General features: G+C 44.2%; 1 protein-coding gene across 1 annotated transcript in view; it reads right to left on the minus strand.

Annotated features, from left to right (window-relative positions):
* Positions 1 to 711: 711 nt before the first annotated feature.
* The window catches only part of LOC26531966 (uncharacterized), a 63,225-nt gene continuing 38,806 nt past the window's right edge, over positions 712 to 25,130 (minus strand). The window contains exon 3 of the mRNA XM_015185842.2: positions 712 to 758. Within this exon, the coding sequence (XP_015041328.2) occupies positions 727 to 758 (32 nt within the window). The 3' untranslated portion in view covers positions 712 to 726. The remainder of the gene's footprint in view (positions 759 to 25,130) is intronic.

Genomic DNA, 25,130 nt, shown 5'->3' on the forward strand with positions numbered 1-25,130 from the left:
TTAATTATATTTTATAATAATTATAATTATAATTTCATAATTAAATAAAATATGATATAATTATTATTATTTGTTTTACTTTTGTATTTAAATCAAAGTAAATTGTATTTAATTTCACTAATATTTTTTTTGTATTTAAAAACCGAATATTATTTATTTAATATTAGGGATTAGTTATTGGTTTTTGCTTTAATAGGTTTCCCCTTGAAACGAAATTCCAGGGTATTTTTGGGTTCGTAAGGGTGTCTGCTTGCCGGCTCTTCTTTTCTTTTCTTTTATTTTCTTTTCTTTTCTGTTGACTTTGACAAGTTTTTTCTTCGTGGCATGGCATGGCGGCCGGCGATAAGTTCGACAAATCACTCGCCCATGCTCCTCTCTGACTCTCTCTCTCTCTCTCTCTGTGTCTCTCTCTCTCTCTGTCTCTGTCTTCTTGTGGTGTCAAACGAAAAGTCAACCACTTTTGTTGATTCCCCTTTGACTTGCAGCAGCAGCAGCGTCACTTTTGGCGCTAAGCAAATTTTCCAGTCAAGTGGGAGAGGGCGAGGGAGACTTCCTTTGCCGGCTCTCTTGATGCTTTTTGGCTTAATTAAAAATTAAGCCATGGCCAGGCTGTTACCAGAGAATCGAACAGCAGTTCATTCCGGATAAACATATCGCTTAGGCTTTGGCTTTGGCTTTGGCTGTGGCTTTGCTTTTGGATCCACTTACCTCCCACACACCCCCTATTTATAGGTAGTTTTTGTCATTGTTGTAGTTACCTGCAAAGAGAGGGAATATGTTGTGAATATTTGGGTTTAATTAATATCAAAATATAGATATATATGTGCGTACAATGTATCTGTATGTATCGGCATGTTTATTTCGATAATATCGATAATTTGGTAAATAAATGGCATAATAATTTATGAAAATTCTCTCAATTTTCCTCTGAGGACCAACCATCATTTACACAATTTCTTGGCAAATAATTGCAATAGTTTCGAGTTTTGCTCTGTGCCCCCCGCCCCCGTAACTGTAATTAGTCTGCTCACCGACCAATCACCGACCATTTTTGATTTCCCGACTCAATAATCCACATGGCAGGAGAGACGAGGTAGGAGCAGAGGGCTAGAGAGGGCTAGAATCCCAAGTATTGTCATAGAACTTATGGTTGAACATTTTGTCCGACTGTAACTTCCATTGTCCCCCGGGGAATGCCCCCAAAGGGGGGTGGGGGACGGGGGGTGCCCTGGTGCACAGTGAAGCCTGTACTCCAAGGGCGTCCCAATATTTGGGACACTTTGGGTCTCTTCAAAGGTCAGGGTTTATTCGGGAATATGTCCTTAAATTTAAACTAAATGTTGGCACTGCTCTTGGGTGCATCCTGTTGGTGGCCACTGTACCTACATGGACATTCGACTGGGAGCAAAATGGCGCGCTTGGCTGCACTTGAAATGGAGTTGTCTCTGCCCCCCCCCCCCCCCCCTCAGCCGCTCCCCTGCCATTAAGCGATGTCTGTGGCCTGTTTTCTTCACTTGTGCCCCTGTGTGTGTGTGTGTGTGTGTGTGTGTGTGTGTGTGTGTGTGTGTCTGTGTGTGTGTGTGCTTTGAGCTGTATTAAATATTTTTCTGCTTGCATTCAAAGCAATTGCTGGCTGCATTTCATTTGCAGTCACCCTACTGCTCTCTCTACACACACACACACACACACACACACACACATATATACTATACATATGTATGTGTGTGTCTGCAACTAATCTCATAAATCCCAAAGGTAAATATACACAAAACAAGGAAAAACGTTTAAAAAGAATTGCTCAAAAACTTTTCTTCTTCGTCCTTTCACTCCACTCCACTCCCTGTCCGTGTCCGTGTCCATGTTTGTGTGTGTGTATACTTTTGTGTGGCACTGTCACATCATAAACTGAATGAAGAGCCCAGTGGTGAGGGGGTGGGCGTCTGGCGGGAATGTCTGGCTGGAATGTCACTTTATATAAATAAATATATATATATATTTTCAGTCCAATTTTTTCTCCCTGTGTGTGTGTGTGTGTGTGTATTTCTTGTTGCTTTACCTATTTTATACTTGTATTTTTTTATGCCCTGTATGCGAATGCATTTTATTTCCATTTAATTTGTGGTCTGTAGCGCATTTCCACTAAATGTTTCGACTACGGAGGCATTCTTAATGCTTAACCGCACAAAGAGAGAAAGAGAGAGAGAGATAGAGAGAGAGAGAGAGGGAGAGCCTCTCTAGCCGAATATTCACACGAATATCTATAGAAATGCTTAATATCTGATGCAAAAATATCCAACAATCCACCGGGACTCTCGACGTTTCGAATGAATTGAGGCTTTCTTGGCTGGAAGCTGAAAAGAGACAAAATATCTCTCTGGGGGACGGGCTGCCTCCGCCTCGATACAAGTTATCGAATGATTTATCGACTACAGAGAGAGGGCCTACAGAGAGTGGGAAGCAGGTGGATGCTGCTCGACTAGAGAATGCCCGAAAACTGCACAAACAATAGACATGACGTGGGCATGACGAGGCTCGCTTGATGTTTCGATCACACGCGCTAGATTTATCGAAACAACCCGCCCCCCAGGAGGCATCCTCGACCAGGAAAGGCACAGGTAAGTTCTTTCCTTTGCTTTCCTTTCCTTTATTTTTCAATTTAATTTTATTTTTCTACTCCATTGGTTCTTGTCTGCCCTTGTCCGCCCACCCGCCTGCCTCCTATTCGATTGAACACAGCACTCGATTGGCGGCGAGTGTGCGAGCATTTGTGGCACTGCCGCTTAGTGTTGGCCAATGTCAACACACTTTACCCTTTACCCTGCCCCCTTGCCCCCCCCCCCCCCCCCCGCTGTACGAAGTACAAAGTATTTGCTGAATGAAACACAAATTCGATTCGGCGCCAAACGCCTGGACCAGGGACCCGGCCAGGTGGCACGATTGGGCCCGTGGGTGGCCAAGGATGTTTGAGTTGTTAAGCTGCTTTCACCCCCCCCACCCACTTACGTGCTTGAGCCAGGCCAGGACGAAAGTGGTCAAGGGAGAGAGTTTCCTCGTGTCCTCGCTTGTCCTTGCTTCCTTGTTAGTTGTCCATTCAGTGTCCATTTTGTTGTTTTCCTTTCAATACGTTTTTTCGGCATTCCCCATCCCCATCCTTTTTCCTTTTTCCGTGTATTTTTATTATGTGATACTAAATTTTGGTCCAAAGAAACGGCAAAAAAGAATCGCCAAATGTGCAGCGTCATTTTATTCCATTCGGGTGGCATCATGGGTGGCGGTGGGTGGCGGTGGGTGGGCGGTGGGGCACGTAAGCGATGGCGGCATTTACATAAACAGGAAATCGATCTGGAATGTGGGTTCCGTTTCCCTTTTCGAGGTGGCATAGAAAGATCATTGAATACAGGGCCGTGTCTGCAGCCAAGCTTGAGACCAGGTGCTGGTCGGGTGACCCCGCGTCCCGATTCGCAGGTCTAGACACGAGTCCCGCCCCCCATGGTTTCTCTTTGAAGATTCCATGGCTTCCTCCTGCGACTCTGTTGCTCTTTTGCAGCCCCTGTGTTTCGCTTTTGTGTGGATTTTTATTTACGGCACACTCGTCGTATACGTATTTCTTTAGCTTCTTCTGCCCTTTTTTTGTCTACCGAATTATTTCCTAGACATGTGTGTGTGTGTGTGAGGGGGTGCGGTTTCTCCTCAATGGCATGGCTGGCATGGTTGTTCCTCCTTCTCCCTGGAACTCCCTCGAACTCCCTCTCGGCCTCCAGTCACACACACGTCATAAATATGCTCACCCAAAAGTACCGTTTTGTCACTCTGCCTCTGCCACTGCATCTCTCCTCTATCGCCGACTCTCTCTCTCTGCTGAAGTATTCCTAGCCATTGTTGCTGTTGGCTTTGCATAGAAATTACTTTTACTAGAGAAATGGGATTTTTGCTGTTGATGTTGCTGCAACACTGCGGCGATTATGCGACGCCAAAGCAATTTTTGGCAATGGCAGGGAGACAGAGGGACAGAGCGACAGAGCGACAGAGGGAGTGAAAGATACTCAGAGAGACGGCGATAGAGTGCGACGGCGGATGGGGGATGGGGTGTCTGTGCGTTTTGTAGTGCGGAAAGCATTTAATGTCCTTTTTGTACACCCCAGCCAGAAAGCGTTTTATAATTCAAAGAAACCAAAGAAGCCACCGACTAGAAGAGTCCTGCATGACTCCGCAGTATTGCCTGCTCGCTCTCGCCACAGCAGGGAATCCATTCGAAAGTGAGCGAGAAGAAAAAAACGAAATTTTCGGCTCTCACGCCGTTTAAAAGGCGATTCGTTGAGGCCTTTTCATGCTGGTGGCCTGAACGGGGGAGGCAGGGCCAGAGATTATGGTACCCTGAATCCCTGGAATCCCTGAGCTTAACATATGTCTATAACCAGCATTATGGCCAGCATTCAATTCCCCCCGCTCCACCCCGTCCTGCAGCGCACAGAAATTGCATATGCAGCACACGTTGCGTATGCGTGATGTCAGCATTGATTAATTAATGAAACAAACAAATGGCCGAGCGAAAGCCCCCAATCAATGGGGGTTAAAAAATAAAAGAAAATTGCAACGAAATTTGATTTTGATTTTAATTTTGCATTTACGCATCGCTTAGCTGTCAATCCATGGAGTACAGTCAGGCCCAAGCGTTGAGCGTGAATCTCAGGCTAGGAAGGTCCATGGTGGAGCCATTCCTGGGTCTTCACTGTGCTTCCAGCTAATTGCGGGGAGCTCTTGGAAAATCTATACGCCTCACAGAATTACCTCCAAGTGTGGGGGGGGCGATGCGAGGGGGCGGGGGCGGGGGCGGGGTAATGACTGCCCACAAATTGAATAATTGCATGAGGTACAAAAAGAACAAAAAATAATATCATCCGTAAGCTTGTTAGGTTTCCCACGCTTCTGGAAAACAGCAGAAAACAAAAAGAAGAAAGAAAAAAGAAAACTCTGGGGATAGTGGATGGTAGTGGGTGGCAGTGGGTGGTGGTGGGTGACTCCATACAAAGTCCCACATTCAAACAAAATCATGATAATTGAATCAAGTTGCATGACAGTCGAAGATTAGCAAAGAGGGCGGCCAAAGGGGGAGAGGAGTCCGGGAGGGGTAGCAGAGAAAGTTCCCTCCCCACAACCCCAAGCCGACCCACAGCTGAGATCGAGGCTTTGGGGCCCATCATCGCTCTCACGATCCCCTTGGAATCTGTCGGCGATTCGACTCTTCTTGCTGTGTATTTGGGCACATATTTTGGAAGTACTGCCTCGACTGTCCCCTGTCCCCTCGTTCTGGGATTTGCATAGCTTTTGCGGTGCCTTTTTGGTTCGGGTTTTGGGCCCAGGGATTCGACGCAGACGCAGAGACAGAAAGAGAGACAGAAATGAAAGAGCTCTTTCGATCAATTGAGTGCCAAAACTATTTCTTACTTTCTTGTTTTTCTCAAGCAGAGATCGGAAAATATGGCAGTGTTTTAGGGACCATACTCCATAGATCATAGACCATAGGATAGATCCATAGATCCACTATTAATGTTCTTTGACTTTGAATAAAATTCTTTTGGTTCTTTTGCCAAAAATTTCAATCGATTTGGGAGCCTCTCAAGCACTGCCTCTCGAACAGAGCAAATATTGAAATATAAATTTGAAATTGCTTTAATTCTGGGCCCCACCCCACCCCCTCCGCACGGCTCCACTCCGCTCCGCTTCGATGTTTGTGCATTACTTGAGAATATCAGTTTTTGGGGGCGAGAGATTAAATAAACAGAAAATGTGAGTGAGAACAAGCAAAAAGTCTGCAAAAGTCTACAACAACAAGCTCCACTCCCCCCTGCCGCCCCCCCCTGGCCACGCCCTCAAAGTGCATTGGCATATTAAGCGTCTGTCTGCAGGGCAGAAACAGGCAAACGTGTGCACATTTTATTTTATTTTATTTTTATGATTTTCATGTCTGAAAGTTTTCTTTGCAGCAGTTGAGAGTGCAGTGGGCAAGGGGGTGCGGGGTGGGGTGGGGGGTGTGGGGGGGACAAGCACAGACTTTGACTACAAACAACAGGCAAAAGTTTCAATTTCTGCAATTGTTAAATTTTTGCACGCACAAGAAATAAAGATGAACAAACACACACACCATGCCTCCATGCCTCCATGCCTCCTCCTTCTCCTTCTCCACGGTGAAGAGGCAGTACAGAGCAGGGGGTGAGGGGTGGAGGGGGGAAACAACGATAATGTGAATGACCAGAGACCTGGGCACCAGAGCAATACAGAGACGAGCGAGACCAAAGACTCGTACGAGTACTCTCGTAAGTTCTGGCACATCGACAACGAGACTCGACTCGACTCGAGTCGAGGCGAGAAGAGCGGAGACGAGTACACACTGGGGCACACTGGAGCAAAGCCCATTTGCATTCAATACAATTGTATTCCCCCTTTCCTAGAGGGGTGCTCCCTCAAAGCACTGTGCCCGGCCATGGCCCCCTCGTTAGAGCCGCCGGGATACCGGGTTGCCAGTTGCATTGGCCATTGTCCGAGTACGTGGTGCTCGAAATGCGACAGTCGTTCGGTTTGCTGTGCACGACGCACGACGTCTAATTAAATCGATCGATGGATCGATGGATGCTTGGGGTCGTTCGATCGTGTGTCCCAAATTCAATTAGTTCAATGAGTTGACTCCACAGACAATGTGTCAAATTTGATGTGCTCAAAAGCAAATTTCAATTGAATAAACAGATCACAAAAACAACAGACAAAAGACAGACAGCATTTGGATGCACTCCAGCAAAGTTCATGGAAAACCCTCCATGGCGATGGAGGGTACTCGATTGCGATTAATGTATTACCTGGAGCGAGTGGAGAGGCAGAGCGAGTGAGCCTGGGGCTGGCGAGTACGCAGGTGGTGGAGACGGAGGAATGCAATGGGTCGTAGGACTTGGTAGAACCTTCCCTTGAATATACATATCTCTGATTGATCTTTGAAATACTCGTTCTAGCCACTCGAATCTGAGAGTTTAAAACGTATTCTGGACTAAATTTCCCCCCGTTTGTTGCTTATCCGCTTCTAACTGGTTTCTCTCTCTCTCTCTGTGTCTCTGTTTCCTTCTCCGCATCAATTATGGGTCTTTGGCTTTTTGTTTGGCTTGAAAAAAGTTAACGATTTCCGCTGTTTGTGAATGGGGTGGGGTGGGGTGGGTTTGGGGGGGAAAACTAGTTTTTTCGTGACTGCGACTCCTTTGCCTGGCTTTTCTTTTGAGGCGATTGGTTATTAAAGTGATGACGGTTATGGCCGCGCTTCCTTTCCTTTCCTTTCCTTTGCGCTCCGCTCCTGTGGGCTTTTCTGTATTTGCATTGGGGGGCTTTTCTCTTTTCTGCATCACTCCCGTTCCCAGAAGAGTGCAATAGCTGCTGGACAAATCAATTTGCCTGACAACCGCACCACACGCAAACACACACACACACACACACACACACACACACACACACGGACACACGGACACTCGTAGATGAAATCGAATTGAGTGTTGATTTATTGGCCATGATCTGATTTTGAACAAACAAGAAAACCCATTTAGCGACATGTCCAGGAATAAATAAACCCAACATATAGATTCAGACAGGCAGACAGAGAGGGATAGAGAGAGAGAGAGAGAGAGAGAGAGGGAGGGACAGAGAGACAGAGGGGGAACCATGTCAAATGGCGCACATAAATCTAATTGAATTAGCGTACGAAAATCAAATCAAAAAGCAAAACAGGGGTGCCCCAGAAGAGGGTGCCCCCGAAATTGACACTTTAAATCGAAAGATGACAGTGGCCGCCGGCGAGAAGGGGCAACGGGCGGGGTCGGAAAGAGGTGAGAAATGCAGAATGTGGGAAGAGGTGGAGGAGGGGAGTGGGGAGACACAAAAAAGGTTGAATGAACTTCTCTTTCGATAGCCAATGGATCGTTGACTCTTTCTGGTCGGGTACGGGGTACAACTAGCGAGTAGCGAAGTATAGTGTAACGAGTATCGAGTATAATGAGAATCGATTAAAGAGTAGCGAGTATCTTGCAGCTTGTATTGAGTAGCGAGTGGAAAATATCGAGTAGCGAGATATGAGTATCGAATAGCGAATATAGAGTAGCGAGTATTTTGAATAGAAAGTAGCTAGCAGAGAGAAGAGTGTATCGAGTGTCGGGTATCGAGTGGCGTATTGTGTAGCGAGTAAAGAGTAGCAAGTAACGAGCATCGAGCCAAATACATTTTATTCCACATCCAGGTGCACTTTTCAACGAAATTTCAGTGCTTCATCCACGACTATTGGCTGACCGACGAGTCAAGTCAGAGCACCGAGAAAAGAGTCTTCAAACGAACCAAACGGCCACCTTTGCCAGCTCAAAATCAGCAACTCTCAATCGTTTTAGCCCGGTCCTTGAGGAGGCCATAGGAACTACTGTCGGTATTTGTTGCGAGACGCGAGAACCGCGTCTGCCGCAACTGATTCGCCCGAATATTTATTTGTCAGCTTGTCTGGCATTTTGTTGGCAGTCGCAGTCGCAGTCGTAGTTCGCCGCCTAAGTGTTTCTGTGTGTTGTGTCGTCTGCTCGGCTTACCACAACGAAGCAAACAAGCGAAGGAATCGGCACTCCTCCACACATTAAGAGCAGAGAGACAGCTGCTCTTTAAAGTGGTCAGCCCCCCCTCCCGACGGCATTTAAATGTAGTTAGTTTCAGCCCTTTGGAAGGCATCAGTGCGGCTCAATTAAATTGCTCAATTGTTCATAAAACATTTGACTGCACAGCGCAATGGGGGAAAAGGCGTTAACGTTAACGTTAACCCACATGTGGCGCACACTGTACTAGACACAGGCACAGTGGCTCTTGGCTGTGATAACTGTGATCCGAGCTGTGATGACTCCTCGAATGAGGCCCCACAAACAGTGTCTCGCATTAGCACGCTGCTTAGCAAGTGGGCAAACACGTGTCTTGTCTGCCAAAAGAATCTTCTCCCACTATCCATCAATCCCCCCCCTCCATTCACAGGCTCTGCCATCAGTCAGTCACACTTTTGCTCGCCTCTCCCCAGCCCCCCACTCACACACACACACAAATTTCCAGGGCTGTAGACAAAAGTAAATGCTAATAGCATGGCAAATTTAATTTTCACACTCACTTTGTGTGTGTGCCTGTGTGTGTGCCAGTGTGTGTGTGTGGGAGCGAGAAATCATTACAGTTCTTCTTCGGGTTTTGGGCTTTAATTGAATTTGTTGCGTTTCTGTTGTGCTTTTTTGCTTTGTTCAGTTGATACCCTGTTGCCGCCTTGCCTCGAGGGCGTATTACACTCCGGAACCAGTCCCGCACTCCCCGTGCACAGCTGAAATGAGTGGCTATCGATTGAAACTCCTCCCCATACGCCTCTTCTGGGCGAATCAGCGTCTCGTCTTTCTCCATGCATCGCAGAGAAGCAGTCAGATCGGAAAATTTCGGTTTTTTCTTCTCGCTCACTCGCAGGGTAACCCCGAGTCGTGGCTCATCGACTGTGTTGCATGCGGGGCCAGAATTCTTGCTTGTTTTGTATGTAAAAACAATTTTGCGCTCAATTATGCGAGCGTTAATTTCATTTTTGAGGCAAGCTTGCCGTTTTGGCTCCCCTCCCCACCCCTCCTTCCCGCCGACCGGTGCTTTTCCTGCCACTTAGTTTTATGTTTGGGGCACAGTACGCAGTACAGTCGCCGATTTTGTTGTTGGTTGGCTCCAGCTACCATTTCGCTTTTGCTTTTGTTTGGCGATTTTTTTTGCGTTTGTAAGCGCCATTTAAGCCGACGGCAGCTGTCAGAGTGCATCTGTGTCTGTGTCTATGTCTGTGTGTTCAGCTTTATCTATTTTATGTGTGTGTGTGTGTGTGTGTGTGTGCTGTATTAGCGGAACGTCCGTGCCAGGGACCAACCGACCGGCTTTTAATCGCTGGACGAGGAGCCAGCAAACAGAAGAACAAGGAAAAAAAAACAAGGAAAAGGAAAAAATAAAGATAGAATCCAACATTGCATATTGTCCAATACACATTCGTTTGGACGCGCCCCCTGCCCCCTGCCCCCCGCCCAGCATCCAGCATCCATATATCCCATCAGAGTCCTGCCCAGCAGCCCAGCAGCCCATCGACCCCATTCGTTCCCCTCTGGACAATCTCAACTATCTTTTGGTGAGTGCCACTGCCCCAATGCCCTCGCTCTCGCCCTCGCCCTCGCTCTCGCTCTCGCCCTCGCACACGCTCTCATGTTCTTCTCGCTGCGAGTTTGGCGCACTTAAAGCTTTGCTTTTGCCCTTTAATGGGGCACGCTCTGAGACTGGGGCATTGAAAAAGCCTGAAGGATGTGCCAAAGAGTATATGTATCTTTAAGGCGACATTTAGTTGCGTTCTACCTGATGCTCACTGGCGAAGTCAAGTGCTCGCTGGTTGACTTGGCGAGTGCATGCCTCGACTCGCACACCTACTCGTTACGGGATAAACCGACAGCTTAAATGCACACATACAGAGGCACGTGTATCCGTGTGGGACTTTTCAAATTCATGTAATCGTTCTTAAGAACTTGATCAGCTTTGTTCCTTCCATTTTAATCGATTTGCATCGATAAGCCAATCGCCATTACTGACTCTCGTAGCCAGCAGTTTGTACTCTTTTCTCTCTCTCCCTCTCTGTCTATCTCTGTCTATCTCTTGCCAGCTCTCTCTTGGCTTATCCTCATGCCGTCTACTGGGGTTTTTGGGTGTGGGTTTTTGGGCTTTTAGCTCTCTGTTTTCCATCGCTCGCAGTGTGTGCTGGAGGAGTATCTGTGTCGTGCGAGCATGTCTCTGTCTCTGTCTCTGTGTCTGTTTCTGTGTCTGTTTCTGTGTCTGTCTGTTGTTGGTCGATGGTCAACCTGACATGTGGGCCACAGGCACGAATACAAATGTTTAAATTGTTGTACTTTCTGGCACTGATTGTTGTTGCTGCTGCTGCGGCTGCTGCTCCAGGCCCCAACCAGAGCCACAACAGGATGAACATCGTGCACACTCAGAGAACTGGTTAGAAATGGCCGTATTCCAGAGTATTCTAATTCCATGGGGGACGAGTATTTCCAGATTCAGAAGCTAAGGCTGGTCTAGTCCTTGGACACACCGATCGGTATTTTGTATTCTTTGCTCTAAATATATGCTCCACCGCCGATCAAACTGGAATTTCAGATATTTTTCAACAGGGCCAAGAGAGCGGCTATCGAATGCGGTTGCTGGTGGGGAGATGGACCGATCCATAGCCGGTTGTACACTCTCTCTCTGTCTCTCTCACTCTCTCTCTGTCTCTGTCTCTGTCTCTCCCCTGTTTAGTAGTGTGTGAAAAATGCGCACCGCAGCCAAACAAATTAACAACAACACTTGAAGAGCGAAGAAGATGTAAAAAGGGGAGGGAGGAGGGGTCCCACACACACACACACACACACACACACAGACATATGTACATGTAAAGCGCAAACAGGAAGAGGACAGTGAAAGAGGGAGAGCGAGAGAGACAGAGCGACAGAGAGAGGGAGCGGAATATAAAAAATTGTTAGAAATTGGAACAATGACCGCCAAGTGCTGCCAATGCTGCCTCTACCTCCCTTCCCCCCCCCCCCCCCCCAACCCACACCCGCGTCGCGGTTCATTCACACATTTTTGTTGGTATTTTATTTAGTTTGTGCCTTTTTTTTTGTTTGGGGGATATTTAAAAACTTGAATTTCACGGCTCTGATTACGAAAAAGCTTTTTGCCAGATTTTTTTCCCCCACATACCATTCTCAGGTGTTCCTCTGGAAGCTCTAGAATGTCAATATAACAAGCACATACCTATATATGTATCTACTTTCAATTATATTTAGAGACATTCGTAGGCGAATGGGCGATAGACAACCTCTTAAATAAATATACATTTCTCTGGGCTAAAATTAATTTTTCAATAATTTTCCGACCAAGAATAATATTAATATTTCAATTAATTGTAATTAAAAACAAACAAATCTCGAAGGCACGGACACGCATGTGATTGCACATTTGTTTTGTGGATTGAAAACAAATTAAACATACAAATAAATATATATTTGTATGAGTTCCGGCATTCACACGCCACTTGATTGAATTAGAATATCAAATAATTTAATTGGATTTCTATGAAATTTCTATTAATTATGAGTGGCCGCATTTCAATTGAATGATTGTTCAAAGAAGGCCGGCCCCACCGAAACAACTAGCGAAAAACATAAATAAAAACAGCAAACATCAAATTTTATATGCAACTCCTCCACCGATCGATCCTCTAGCTAAAGCCTCTAGCTAGAGGAATTGATTTTTATTGTGCTTCAAAAATTGATCAAAAATCATTTTCACTTAAATTTAAATTTTTATTTTAGAAATGTTGGTTCTGTGATATTTTCCACTAAAAAACAGGAACATGCGATACAAAAAACGAATTTTAAAATTGAGCAAACTTTAGGAATGGTGGAAAACTTGGTGGAAATTCAGGAGAATATTTAAAAAAAAAAAATATAAATATATTTAAAAATATAAAAACATATAAATGTACTTAAAACAGAATAAAATATGAAAAATGTATGCAGTTTTTCGGAACCCAATTTCCCATTTAAGCCCATTAATTTTTGGGGATTTTTTGCGCCGCTCCAGGCCTAAAGCTTAAATTAAACACAGAAATACAAAAAAAAACTGACTAATTAATTGATCAAATCTGTAATATTCTTGGGCAGGGGGGCAGTGGGGCAGTGGGGCGGGGTGGGGGCAGGGGGGTCTACGCTGGCGGGCTGAAACTTCTGGCGGATTACGATTGTGGATTTATGGATGTTTACGAGTATTTCTATGCGCCGGCTCCTGCCTCGATGTTTGCTCGATGTGGCCAACATATTTAATTTTAATTTGATTTGCCATTTAAATGGAAAATGATTTATTAAATGCCTGTGCACGGGCAATTCGAGGGCATTGTGTGCACTTTTTCACCATAATTCGCAGACAGTGTTTCTTTTGCCTTTTGCCTTATGCTGATTGCTATTGTTATTGTAGTTTAATTAAAATGTTTATTGTTTTTATTTGTAGCATGTTTCATGCTATTAAAAAAAAAAAAGAAAATAAAAAATGCAGAGATTTAATGTCCACGAAGGGGATGCCCGCTATGAGGCCTCTCCCGCCGAATATCACCCACAGTTGTCCCAAGAAAAGGGTATATTATATTACCTCTCTCTCGTTCTCTCTCTCCCTCTCTCTCTCTCTCTCTCTGTTTTGTGCCCAGAATCGGTGAAAATTTTTTGGATTTTGCGGTTGCCCGAGTTGATTGTTCGTTAATTGGTTTCAATGCCTTGCAACCGCATTTGGCCTCCGTTCTCCATTCCGCAGCAGGCACCGCCTCGGCCACATCCTGCCCGTGCTGGGAAATTTATTGCACTTGAAGTGCACTTGAAGTGGAACAGAAACTGCCGGGGCGCCATCGCAGGTCAGTTTTGGAGAGTTCTTCTCTGGGACGCTATCCAAGTTCTTCGATCGATTGCAGGTGCTAACGAATGCTACTCGCAGGTGTCTGACAAGAAGTAACGAGTAGCGAGACAGCTACTAAATTTACACGCTTAATTACTGGCTTTGGCCAGTCATCTCGCTGTCATCTCTAGAACCTCTGCCTGTCTTCCTTCCTTTTATTTCCCTCTAACCGGCAGCTATCCACTCCACTCTCCACGCCACTCTCGACTCTCCACGCCACCAAGAAGAACAATAAATTAAGCATTTTCGCATAATTTATTTAACGCTCTTTGAACGCTTTCGGAGCCAAAGTTTCTTAAGCGTCGCATAAGACTTCATTGAGAGAGGGCTGGGGCTGGGGCTGGGGCTAGGCAGGGAGCTGTGGGGCACAACGGGGAGGGGGAGGGGTGTGGGGGGAGAGCGTGAAAAAGCTGTCTCGATGTGATTATTATGGTTATTTTTCGCTTATTGTTTGGCCATTGCCGGGACAGACGCAGACGGGCCGCCGAGTCGTTGACTTTGTCCAATTGAGCACAATGAATTTGTTAATTGAAATGAAGCTTAAGAGGCCCCCCCCCCTGCCCCTGCCCCTCCCCCAACACCAACACCAACTCCAGCTCCAACTCCCCGGCAGCCATCCATCCCCAGGCCGCAGTTATGTTGATTATTGGCATTTAATATTAAAAATAATTTGCATTATTTCGTATTGCTGTTAATTTTATAATGATTTCTGTAAGTGCTGTAGATGTTGCTGTGGCGACGGCAACAGGCTTTTGTGGCCTTTGAGTGGGCCAAATATTTGTGTGCTGCAACAATAACAACATTGACTACATGAAATTGCAATTAAAAGCCAAAGCCAAAGCCAGAGCCAGAGCCAGAACCAAAGCCAAAGCCAAAGCCCAAAAGGCATTTTATGCATGAAACACAACCAGGCACAGTGGGCCGTGGGCCGAGGGCAAAGGTCGAGGGCATTAAAGCTGTAAAATTGACAAGGCTCGACAGCCGCCGTCCACTGTGCCGCATTCAAGAGCGTCCCAGCGTCCCAGCGTCCCAGCGTCCCAGCGTCCCTGAAACAATTCAGAATTCATGTAAATCATTTCACTTCCTGTTTGATGATGATTTTGCCGAGCTACTAGTTCGCTCCAAGGTCGGAACTGGTTCAATTCAAAAAAAGGAAGAACTTTTCATATCGTATAAACCAGATATTGTATGTTCCGCTCATCCGAAAGTGCTGATTGGTGCTGTGGATCTATGAATGTCTCCTTTGAGATGAGTCACCAGAACCTTCTGATCCTTGCTCATCGACACGACAAAACCTGTGGCCTAACCTAACCCAAGGATATTTCAACTACTCCCCTCTGGATGATCCAATGATCGATGTTTCACTTAATTAAGTATCTTTAATGAACCGATTCGATGCCCTGTACCCTATTCCAATCAAAAATAGATATTAAAGACCCAATTGAAAGTATAATTTCTCAAATAAATATTCAAAGTCGCTTCATTTAACAAAGAGCTCAAGGAGCTTAGCGAATATTTTTCAGAAGCACCCTCTGCCCCTTTCGGCCCCCTTCGGCCCCCTTCGGCCCCTTTTCCAAAACCACAATCGCCACAACTTCCAATTTCCAAACTCAGCAAAGGGAAAACCTTAAAGTCAATTGCAGAGCAGCTGCTCCGATGCCCGATTTACCTTTATCACCCTCTCACCCTCTCACTCTCCCTCCCTCTTTCTCTCTATGTCTCTGCCTCTAGCCCAACGTCACTCATCAGGCACTCTTTTTAGAGTCGTTGCCCAAAGAAATGGTTCTAATTTAGACTTGTGGACGAATCAGGAAATACCCTTTCCTTGCAGTGCCTAAATTTTTATTTATTTAACAATTTATTTCCTTGAAATATTTGTATATTTTTACAAATAAATTGTATTTTAATATTTAATTCAAAAAATTTGCTTTTAATATTTGTATAATTTTTATATCCAAACCATTTAATTGTTTTTTCTGTGTGTTTTTAATACTTAAAAAAAAAACACAAGACATTTTTTTTTATACATACATAATTTAGTTTCTTTTAAAATTCAATTTTTATGTTTATAAAGCTTTTAAAAAATTATATTTAAAAAACTATATTTTTTGTAATCAGAAATATTGTATTTAAAAAAAAAAAAAAATAGTTTGAAATAAAAAATGAACTTAAATCGAAAAATAAAGGCTGCCTCTCGTTTTGTAAGGGAACAACATGTGAAAATTGACATTCGAATATTTGCAGAAGGAAGCAGGGGGAAAGCAGAGGAAAGCAGGGGAAAGCAGGGGAAGGGAAAGAAAGAAATCGGGTGGACAGAGGCAAGGGGTGGGCGGGAATTCAATTCTGTTGGCTCATATCTTATTCAAATTTGTTCAAGTATTTATGGGGCTTTGCTCTTTTTGCCGCTGTGCTGTTGATTATTTGCATATTTATTTGCTATGGGGCTGGTCGGAGTTGCTCATTGAGTGCGTCAGGGGCAGGGCAGGGGCAGGGCGGGGCAGGGCAGGGCAGGGCCCTGCCATCAACACAATATTTCCACATTTTTAATGTCCGGACAATTAATTTAATTAGTCAATTATTTTGTAGACAAAAGAACGTATACAAAACGAAAACTCCAAATAGAATTCAAATTAGTTTTATGAGCGGAAAAAAAAACGGTTTAGCTGCGGCAAATTAATTCGATTTAATGGCCTCAAAATCTGTGCATTTATGTTGGATTTTTATTTTTTGTTCATAGTTTTTGAGGCAACATTTATGGGCTTTTCCTTTGACGCACACAAAAAAAATTGGTTTGCAATTAGGAATCTGCCTTGTTTCATCCTGCATCCTTTGGCCATCCTTTGGCCATCCTTTGGCCATTGATACTCAATCAATCTTCGATTAAGGAACAAAGCTAATGAAGTTTAACTTCAATTCATGCTTTTTTCCATCGATTAAAACGCTTTTTCTCTCTCTCTCTCTCTCTCTCTCTTCGCCCATCAACGTTAGAGAGAGACAGCCTGACAGTCGGACATCTTTGATTTTAATTGCATTTCCATTCTGTTCTCGATTCAATCGTCACTGACATTCGACTTCGATACTCGATACTCGATGCTCGATTCTCGTAATTCAATTGTCCAAGTTCAGGCAAGGCCCCCCCCATGTACCCCCCCTTCCCCTGGGTGGCAGAGAGAGACAGTGAGTTTGTCGAAAATGTTGATTCAATTATTCAAGGTGACAAGACGACAAAACGACAAAACGTATCTCAAATAATTGAGTTTCGCTTTTATCGTTTTGCTCCGTTTGCCTCCCTTTTGGCGCCCCCCTTTTGGCGCCCCCCCTCGGAAGTGCAACATTGTAAAGTGCATTTCAGAATTGAGTGACGCGTGGCATTGACAATTGAGGAGCGCAAAAACAGCAACAAAATATGTAAAATGTAAAACCAAAACCCAAGGAGAAAACCAACAAAATGTTGCTAATAAAACATTGAACAAATTGTTCTTCCATTGATTATTGATTATTGATTATTGATTGATTATAATATTTTGTGCGGGCACTCAAAGAGTGGAGGACCACCCCAGAGGTCCATCAAATGGCAGGCAGGGGGTTTATTCAGTCCTTGGATACCAAATCCTCAGAAGACAGGACCCAACAGACGTTAGATGACCTTTTGACACCCTAAAAAAGCGCCAGGAAAGCCGTCAAGGCCGTCCCAATTCAACGAAACTTGGACTTGGATTGGATCTTTGGCAAATTATCACAAATGATCGCCGAAACAATGTGACAGGGAGACAGCAGGATGGTCTTTGGAGCCCACAGAATCCACGAACCTCTGGCGTGGAGGCCTTTTCCTCTGCACCATCCGAGGGCGCCATGCCTCGGCTTTTCCAACAAAAACTAATTGAGTTTTGAACCGATTTTGATATGCAACGAATACCCTTCGGAATATAGCAATTTGCATTTGATATTCGTGGCCGAGTTTCTGGCCAAAACAAATGGAATTCGAAAACAGCTTTTGCAAAAACACACACGGAAAACCGAATCCGAAACCAAAACAGTAACAGCCAGATAATGTCAATTATTATTAACACAAAAAGCGCACGCACTTGATCAGCCGTCCCCCCCGCCTCTCCCTCCCCCCCTCCCGACCCACCTCTTTGGTCATGCCTGGGCAATTTTCGTGGTCAATGGCGTTGAACAAGCTCTCCCACAATCCCCCCGGCCCCCCCTGCCACCCCCCCTGCCACTGGCTAAATGACAACAATTCGATTCGCGGGGGCTCTGCTCTGGAGTGGTCCACGGTCCCCGGTCCACGGTCCACTGTCCACGGTCTATGGCGATACAATTGGCTACAGTCGGTGACCGGCACCGGAGAGCACAAAACACACAACCAGCAACAAAAGCCACTGAAAATCTAAACATGGAAAATAGGTTCAGGTTTGAGGTTTCAGGCGTCAGCTGTCGAAGCCGCGAATACCCTAACGGGTGGCTAATATTATATAATGTTGGCTAAAAAAACCCATGGGAATTCCCCTGAGCCACCAAAAGGCCTTCATTGGCTCTGGCCGGAAGGGCATCCCCTGCCTGGCCTAGAGAAGGTCCCTGGCCAGGCCAAAACACACGTCAAACAATATCAATAATGTCTCGGAGACAAAGGGAAACTGGAGGAGGGCTGCTTCTAATCATGGGGTAAGTCCTGGATGAGCCCCTGGATCAGCCTCCAACGGGGAAATGGAGATGGAAGTGCCTTTGAGGCCAGCCCTCGTCGTATTGACTTGGCTAAGAGGCTCCAAACCAGTTTGTTCAGCCTGTTTTTCTTTTTTTTAAATTTATTTTTGAACCTATCTACTTTTTGAGTGTTCGAAAGTTTAAATTTAGTGTTTTTTAACACAAATATATATATTATATATATAATATATTTTATTTAATTTGTAGGATATTTTTTTTTTAAATATGAAAATATACAAATTAAATATGAAATAATATTCTAATAAATTTAGATTAAATATTTTCAAGCAGAATATTTTTTTTCTTTTTTTTGGGTAATTTGTTTTTTTTTAAGCACAAAAATAATCAAAAAAAAATATAAATAAAATTCGCTTTGATTTAAATATATTATTATTATTATTAGTAATATATTTTGTTTAATTTGTGGAATATATTTTTTTTTAAATATGAAAATATTATAATAAATTTAGATTAAATATTTTCAAGCAGAATACTTTTTTTATTTTGGTAATTTGTTTTTTTTTTAAGCACAGAAATAATCAAATTAAATATAAATAAAATTCACTTTGATTTAAAAATATTATTATTATTATTAGTAATATATTTTATTTAAATTGTGGGATATATTTTTTTTAAATATGAAAATATACAAATTAAATATGATATAATATTATAATAAATTTAGATTAAATATTTTCAAGCAGAATATTTTTTTTAATTTTTTTGTTGGGTAATTTGTTTTTTTTTTTTTTGATTATCTGGTTGCAGACTCCTTGGAAATTCTCACATTCTCCCCTCCTCTTCTCTTCACCTTTCTTCTCTCCGCTCCCCTTTTTAGTTATTTTGATTTTCTCTTCTATTTTTGTGTATTTTTGTTGTTTAAATAGCCGAAAATTGGCAGCAATTAAATGCAGCTGAATGGCACGCCCATATTTTAGACGCTTTTATAATGGGATGACGGCAGTGTGTGTGTGTGTGCGTGTGTGTGTGCGTGTTAGTTAGTTCAACTTTTGGGCTAATTAATAGGCGTGTAGCCCCCAAACGATATGCGAAAACTACGTGGCTGGCAGCCCCAAAAAGTTCGAGCCGCCTCCCGCACACGAAATGGATTTTTTTTGGGTGGGCGGGGGCGGTGGAGGGTGCTTTATTTATTTCTTGATTTTAAAGTTGATCTTTAATTTTCAGTTTCATTTAAATTTAAATTTAAATCAAAGAAAATATTTTTTTGAAATGGTAAACAGCTCAAAATTTAATATTTAATTAAAACAAATAAGACGCCAGGGCCAGAGGATTTAAATGCTGGCATTTTCGAGCGAGCGAGCGGAGGAGCTCCTTTGATGAATTATTAACTAAGCCAACGCGGGGGGGCCCAAGGGGGCCAAGGGGTGGGCGGGGGGAAACGCAATTTAATTGTGAATAGGGGAAATAAATTGAATCCGCCTTAAACAAAACCCTCATCGCATCGACAGCTCAATGCGGCCTCAATCAAATCAAAGATTTATGATCCCCCCCCCCAACAGACACACACACAGAATTCTAGACAAAACACTGAATAACAATTAGAGAGGGGGGATGGGGGTGGGGGTAGTGCGGGGAGTGGGGGGGAACCTGCAGCTTGATTAGATCAGAGAAAAAGTAAAATGAATAAATTTTGTTCGCTGCTTCTGCCGGAGCTAATTGACGTAAATTAATAAGCAGGGGAAGGGGGAGGGGGGGTGCCCCTCCCCACCTCCAGGCCAGACAAAAAAAAAATCCCTATCTAATGTCAATGAAAGTCACATTCAGAGGCCCCCCGAAAAGGTCAAAGGGGCAGCTCCATCAATGTCAGAGCGAGAGAGAGAGAGGGGGAGAGGGGGAGAGAGGGGGAGAGAGGGGGAGGGGTCTTTGGGATCCTTCGGCCTCAGGAAAGGAACTAGCTTAAATTTCATTTTATTTTGCGATTTTTTTTTAAAGCATTTTTAATTTGTTTCTTTCTTTTGTTGATGCTAGCCCCCCACCACCACGCCCACCCCCCGCCCACCCAGCGCCATTTTTTATATTTTGTTGTTTTTTTCTTCCATTTTCTGTTTTGCCATTTCCCCCCCCCCCCCCCTCTCTGTGTGTGGGCTGTCGGAGTCATTAAGTCAGCTTTGTTACGCCTCAATGCCCCCCCCCCCCCTCCACCGCTCCCCCGACAGAGCCACCCAAAACCCCCCTAAATGTGAATTAAAGTTAAAATTAAAACAAAAGCAAACAGCAGAACAGCACCCACAAAACAAAAACAAAAACAAAAACAACACAACAAAAAAATTAAATAAAAACGAAAACGAAAACTGTGACAGCAATTAAAGTGGGGGACCGGGACGAGGGGGCGATGGTGGGGCAGTGCTTTCCTTTGAAATGCTTTCCTCTATGCTGCTTAGCGAGGGGGGAGCGGGGGGGAGGACCCTTAAGGGTGCTGCGTTCCCGTTTCACTTGCAAATGAGACACAATCTCGGATGCTTCTGCGGCACCAGTGAGAAAAAATTTCCACAAACTACGCGACCGGAAGATGCCGTGCGATTTCCCGTCAGCTCGAATTTACTTCAGTTTCCACATTGAAAATTCTTCAAAATTGATTACACTTTTTAGTGCATTTTTGTTGTATATTTTCGAAGGGAAATTATCACTTCGGGCTTCAATTTTCCTCAAAGGGCAAGAAAAACCATCAAATAAATAAAATAAATATACTATAAAAGTTTGGAGGTTTAATAAATACTTTCGAATCTGTAAAAAAAGAATCAGACAGTACGTCTTTCCCTTGGCATATTCATACCTCCAATATTCTGCCACTCGTTTCAATTCATTTCAAATCCCTTTCCATTCGATGGTCCAAGGATCTGCTGAGCAAAATGCATGCATATGTCAATTCGCCAGTAAAACTTTGTTTGTGCCATAAAAAATGCCTTAATCTGTTTATGCGAAACCCGGAGAATTCTTTTAGTAACTCCACAGCTTTCCCCCCCAACCGTTTGCTTCTTGGGCAAAAAGATGGGAAAAAATGAACCAGAAAAAGACGAGCAGAAGAGAAACTCATAATTGCACGCTAAACGCCATTTGAGTGGACATTTTCCTTCGTGAAAAACAACTTCAGCAACAGCGTCAAAGGGGCGAGGGGGGTCGACGGGGTCGACGGGTTTTGCCCAGAAATGTGCAGCACGGAATCTTAATGAGTGGGCGGCAAAAGGCAGGCGGCAGGCGGCAGTGAGAGCTCCCTCCCTCCCTCCGTTCAGACAAATACAAATCCCAGCCAGAGGTGGGTTAAAAAAAAGGAGCGCCGGCACTATTCCGACTGCGGGATACCCTCTAGAATCGCAACTGGAGGGGAGTTCTGGTTACGGCATATTGTGGGACCTTCTCGAGGCGCCTGCCTGTCCCGTGATGGAATCATACAAAGTGGTCCCCGTGCTGCCGCAAGGCGCTCTCTTTTCGGGTCTTATTTTGCTGCGAAAGACAGCTGGCGTGCCGAGAGAGAGCCTCACGAGAGACGACTCGCTCAGAGAGGATCGAGAGGAGAGCGCACCCATTGGCCATGGAAAGAGAGGGATGGCGAGAGCAGTTGCCTTCGAGAGCGAGTGGCAACAGATCCGAAGCCCATAGGCTCGAGCATATACCCTGGCCGCTCTCTCGCTCGCTCCTAATGGGTATCGAACGTAACTGGACCAGCTGCAGTGACCGTCATAAAAGGTTAAGGAAGGGGGTGACTTCGGGTCGAGTCGGGTCGGGTCGGTGGCGAGAAGAGGGTCTGGGGGCTGTTTGCCAGGGTGTTAAAGGTGCCTGCCACGGGCGAAATGCGATGGCAATTTAATTTATAAACACTAAAGATGCTCCAGGGACTCCACGGAAGTCCACTGATGGGCAATGAAGAGCCAGAACACCAGAAGACTGGGCAGAACTTGAGATTAAGGCAGAAGCTGGGCAGAAGCTCGGTGGAAGCTCGTTGGAAGGGGGAAAAAGAGTCGGAAGCTGGCCTGGAAGATGATATCTCGGCAGAGGTCTCGCACCTTGACTGCCATCGTTGTGTAATCAATCACTGGAGTCCTTCCCCGGGTCCTGCGCACCAGAAAAGGATTCAATCCAGAGTCTCTCAAAGTCCCGGGCAAGTAATTAAAAACTTTTGTTGTGCGACAAAAAGGGGAGTGAAACAATTTGGTAAACGGCAAGCGAGGCCAAGGGGATACGCCAGGAAGTGTTTCAATATCTAGTGACAGACGAAATCTAAAGGCAAAGGCTTAACAGAAGACGCCCGGACGCCAGATCGGCACTAAAGATCCAGAACTTGTCTTTGGGCTTTGGCATTTTCCAGCAGCCTCGGAGCCGGTCGGGAGCCGGTCGAGAGCCCCTCCCCAGCCTCTGGCCAGCGGCAGTCGACAAACCGGAACCAGCAACAGGCTCAAGCCACCACAAAGACCTCTCATCCATGAATGAAGTCGCAGCAAAGGCCAAATCAGCTAGTGGCTACGGCTTTGGCCCAACTGGTTCTGCCGTCGCCGTCGTCACATCTCCTTCCGTTACACGGCGATCAGTGGAGAAGTGGCAGATAGGAGATGGGAGGGGAGGCAACCCCAAGCTCTTTCCCTGTACGGAATCTATAGCCCTCCGACCAGGTGCTGGGCTTTGAATATTAGGCATCCTAAGCAGCTCCGACTAAACTAAACTAAACTGCATTCATTTTAAATATGTCACACGCACACTGCCACACAGAGACACGGCGACACGGGGGAAGGGGGGGAAACACTCGCCGCGGCAGCTACTTGAAATTTGCAATTCAAAGTTGCATTTCTACCAGTATTTTCTACCCTGCCCCCAAGGGGTGGGGGGGGGAATGGTGGGGTATACCGAACAGACGAAAAAAACTGCGATGGAAAATTTCCCAAAATTATTTAAAATATAATTTTACACAAAAAAAAATTATTAAAAATAAAAAATTAATAAATAAAATAAATAATAAAAATTAATACAACTTAAAATGATTTAAATTGCAATTATAAAGAGACAAAATTATTTAATTTCACAAAGAAAATTTATAAAAATAAAAAAAAGGAAACAAAATAAAAATTAATTAAAATAGATAATAAAAATTAATACAGCTGGAAATAATTTCAATAGCAATGAAAATTATTTAAAATACAATTTCATAATAAAAATAAAAAAGAGGAAGCAAAATAAAAAATTGATAAATAAAATAAATGAGAAAAATTATAACAACTTAAAATTATTTAAATTGCAATTATAAAAAAAAAATATTTAAAATAAAATTTCCAAAAAAAAACAAATAAAATAAAATAAATTTAAAAAAGTAATAAGTAATAAAAACTAAAAATGATGTTAAATTACAATTTTAAGAAAAACGAAAGCTTTTCCAAAAATGTTGTAATTAGATTCGATGTAATTAAAAATTAACTGCATTTGAATTAAAGGGTAAATATTAGCCGTAAGTTTCAGAAAGAGCATCCACCGGCTGGGGGCTCAGTTTCAGGTTTTTCCCCATCGCTTTGCGGATTTATTTTCTTTTTTCAGGTTTTGCCGGAAGGCGAAAATGCCGCCGCTAGATGTCGCCACTCACTCCGCACCCCCCGCCCCTCGCCATTCCGCTGCTTGTGTGTGTGTGTGTGTCGAGTGAGTGTTGACTTTTATGGTCATTGACTTCTCTGTCCGTCTCCCTCGCTGCCCCGCTCCCTCGCTACCATTTGTGACTGTGACACATAAAAACATTGCAGCAGGCTTGCACTTGCACCGACCCCCACCCTTTGGTCCCCCCCTCCAAGCCCCCCTACCCCGCACCACCTGTTGGCCCGCCTGCATTATACAAGAGTTAATCAAGCAACTCCCGTGCTGCATGCACCAGCAGCAACAACACTAATTCAATAATGCAGTTTCGAGTCCTTTTCCGAATTTTTGAGCATTATTTCCATTCAACTGAACTCGAAAATAAAAACAAAAAACCCAAGTATATCGCCGGGCGAAAAAATCACGGAAATATATGCGATAAACGTCGACATGGGAATGCCCTCCCTGGACAAATGGAGAACTTAATGGGCAAAAGCTATTCATGGGAAGCTATGGACTATCGGGACCATGCAAAACCCCAGAGAATTACAGTGGAAAAGCGCGAAATACACTTCCGTAATGGTTGCTATTAGAGCCTTGCCGGAACCGGAAACCATTGAAACGGATTGAGCGAAACAGGTCCGAAAATTTCGGTTTTTATTTCTCGCTCACTCTGTATTTGGTTTTCTGTTAAAGGGAATAATTGATTGGCTTTTTGCATCGCCTTCTGCCTGCGTGCACGTGGACTTGCTTTACACTGAAAAAAAAGAAGCCAAAAGCCCACGAAATCCGTATTCGGTTTGGACTTATTTCAGAGACTTCAAACTAAACCTTGCACTCGGTTTTCATTGACTCGAATCTCACTGAAGGAGGGACACGTAACGATCGAAGTTCTTATAGGGCCATGGGTATAGTCGTGCTGCCTCTCAAGTATCCTTGAGTGTCAATCGTCAATCGCTCGGGCCGGTAAGCCATTATTTCGCAAGCCTCCGTCGAAGCCACCTCTTTGGTGACCCCGACCGCGGCTGGTGGCCCACTCCTTCCCATTCGACTCGTATGCAAATTTAAATTGTGTTCAACTAACTATTTTCTTTTCGTTTTTGTGCCATTAAGAGCATTAAGGGGTACAGTAGACAGTAGCCTGCTGCCGGGGCGGAGTGCAAAAATAACGTTATACATATACATATATATATATATATATTCTTGCATTTATTTCAACGCATCGGTGATGCAAATTCGTTTATGCAATCCAAAAAGACAGCGTCCGGAAAAGTGTCCTGTCCGGAGTTGAAAAACAAAAAAAAGTAATCATAAAAAAT

The sequence above is a fragment of the Drosophila pseudoobscura genome, chromosome X (genome assembly GCF_009870125.1).
Source record: "Drosophila pseudoobscura strain MV-25-SWS-2005 chromosome X, UCI_Dpse_MV25, whole genome shotgun sequence".
In the NCBI taxonomy this organism is placed as follows: Eukaryota; Metazoa; Arthropoda; class Insecta; order Diptera; family Drosophilidae; genus Drosophila; species Drosophila pseudoobscura.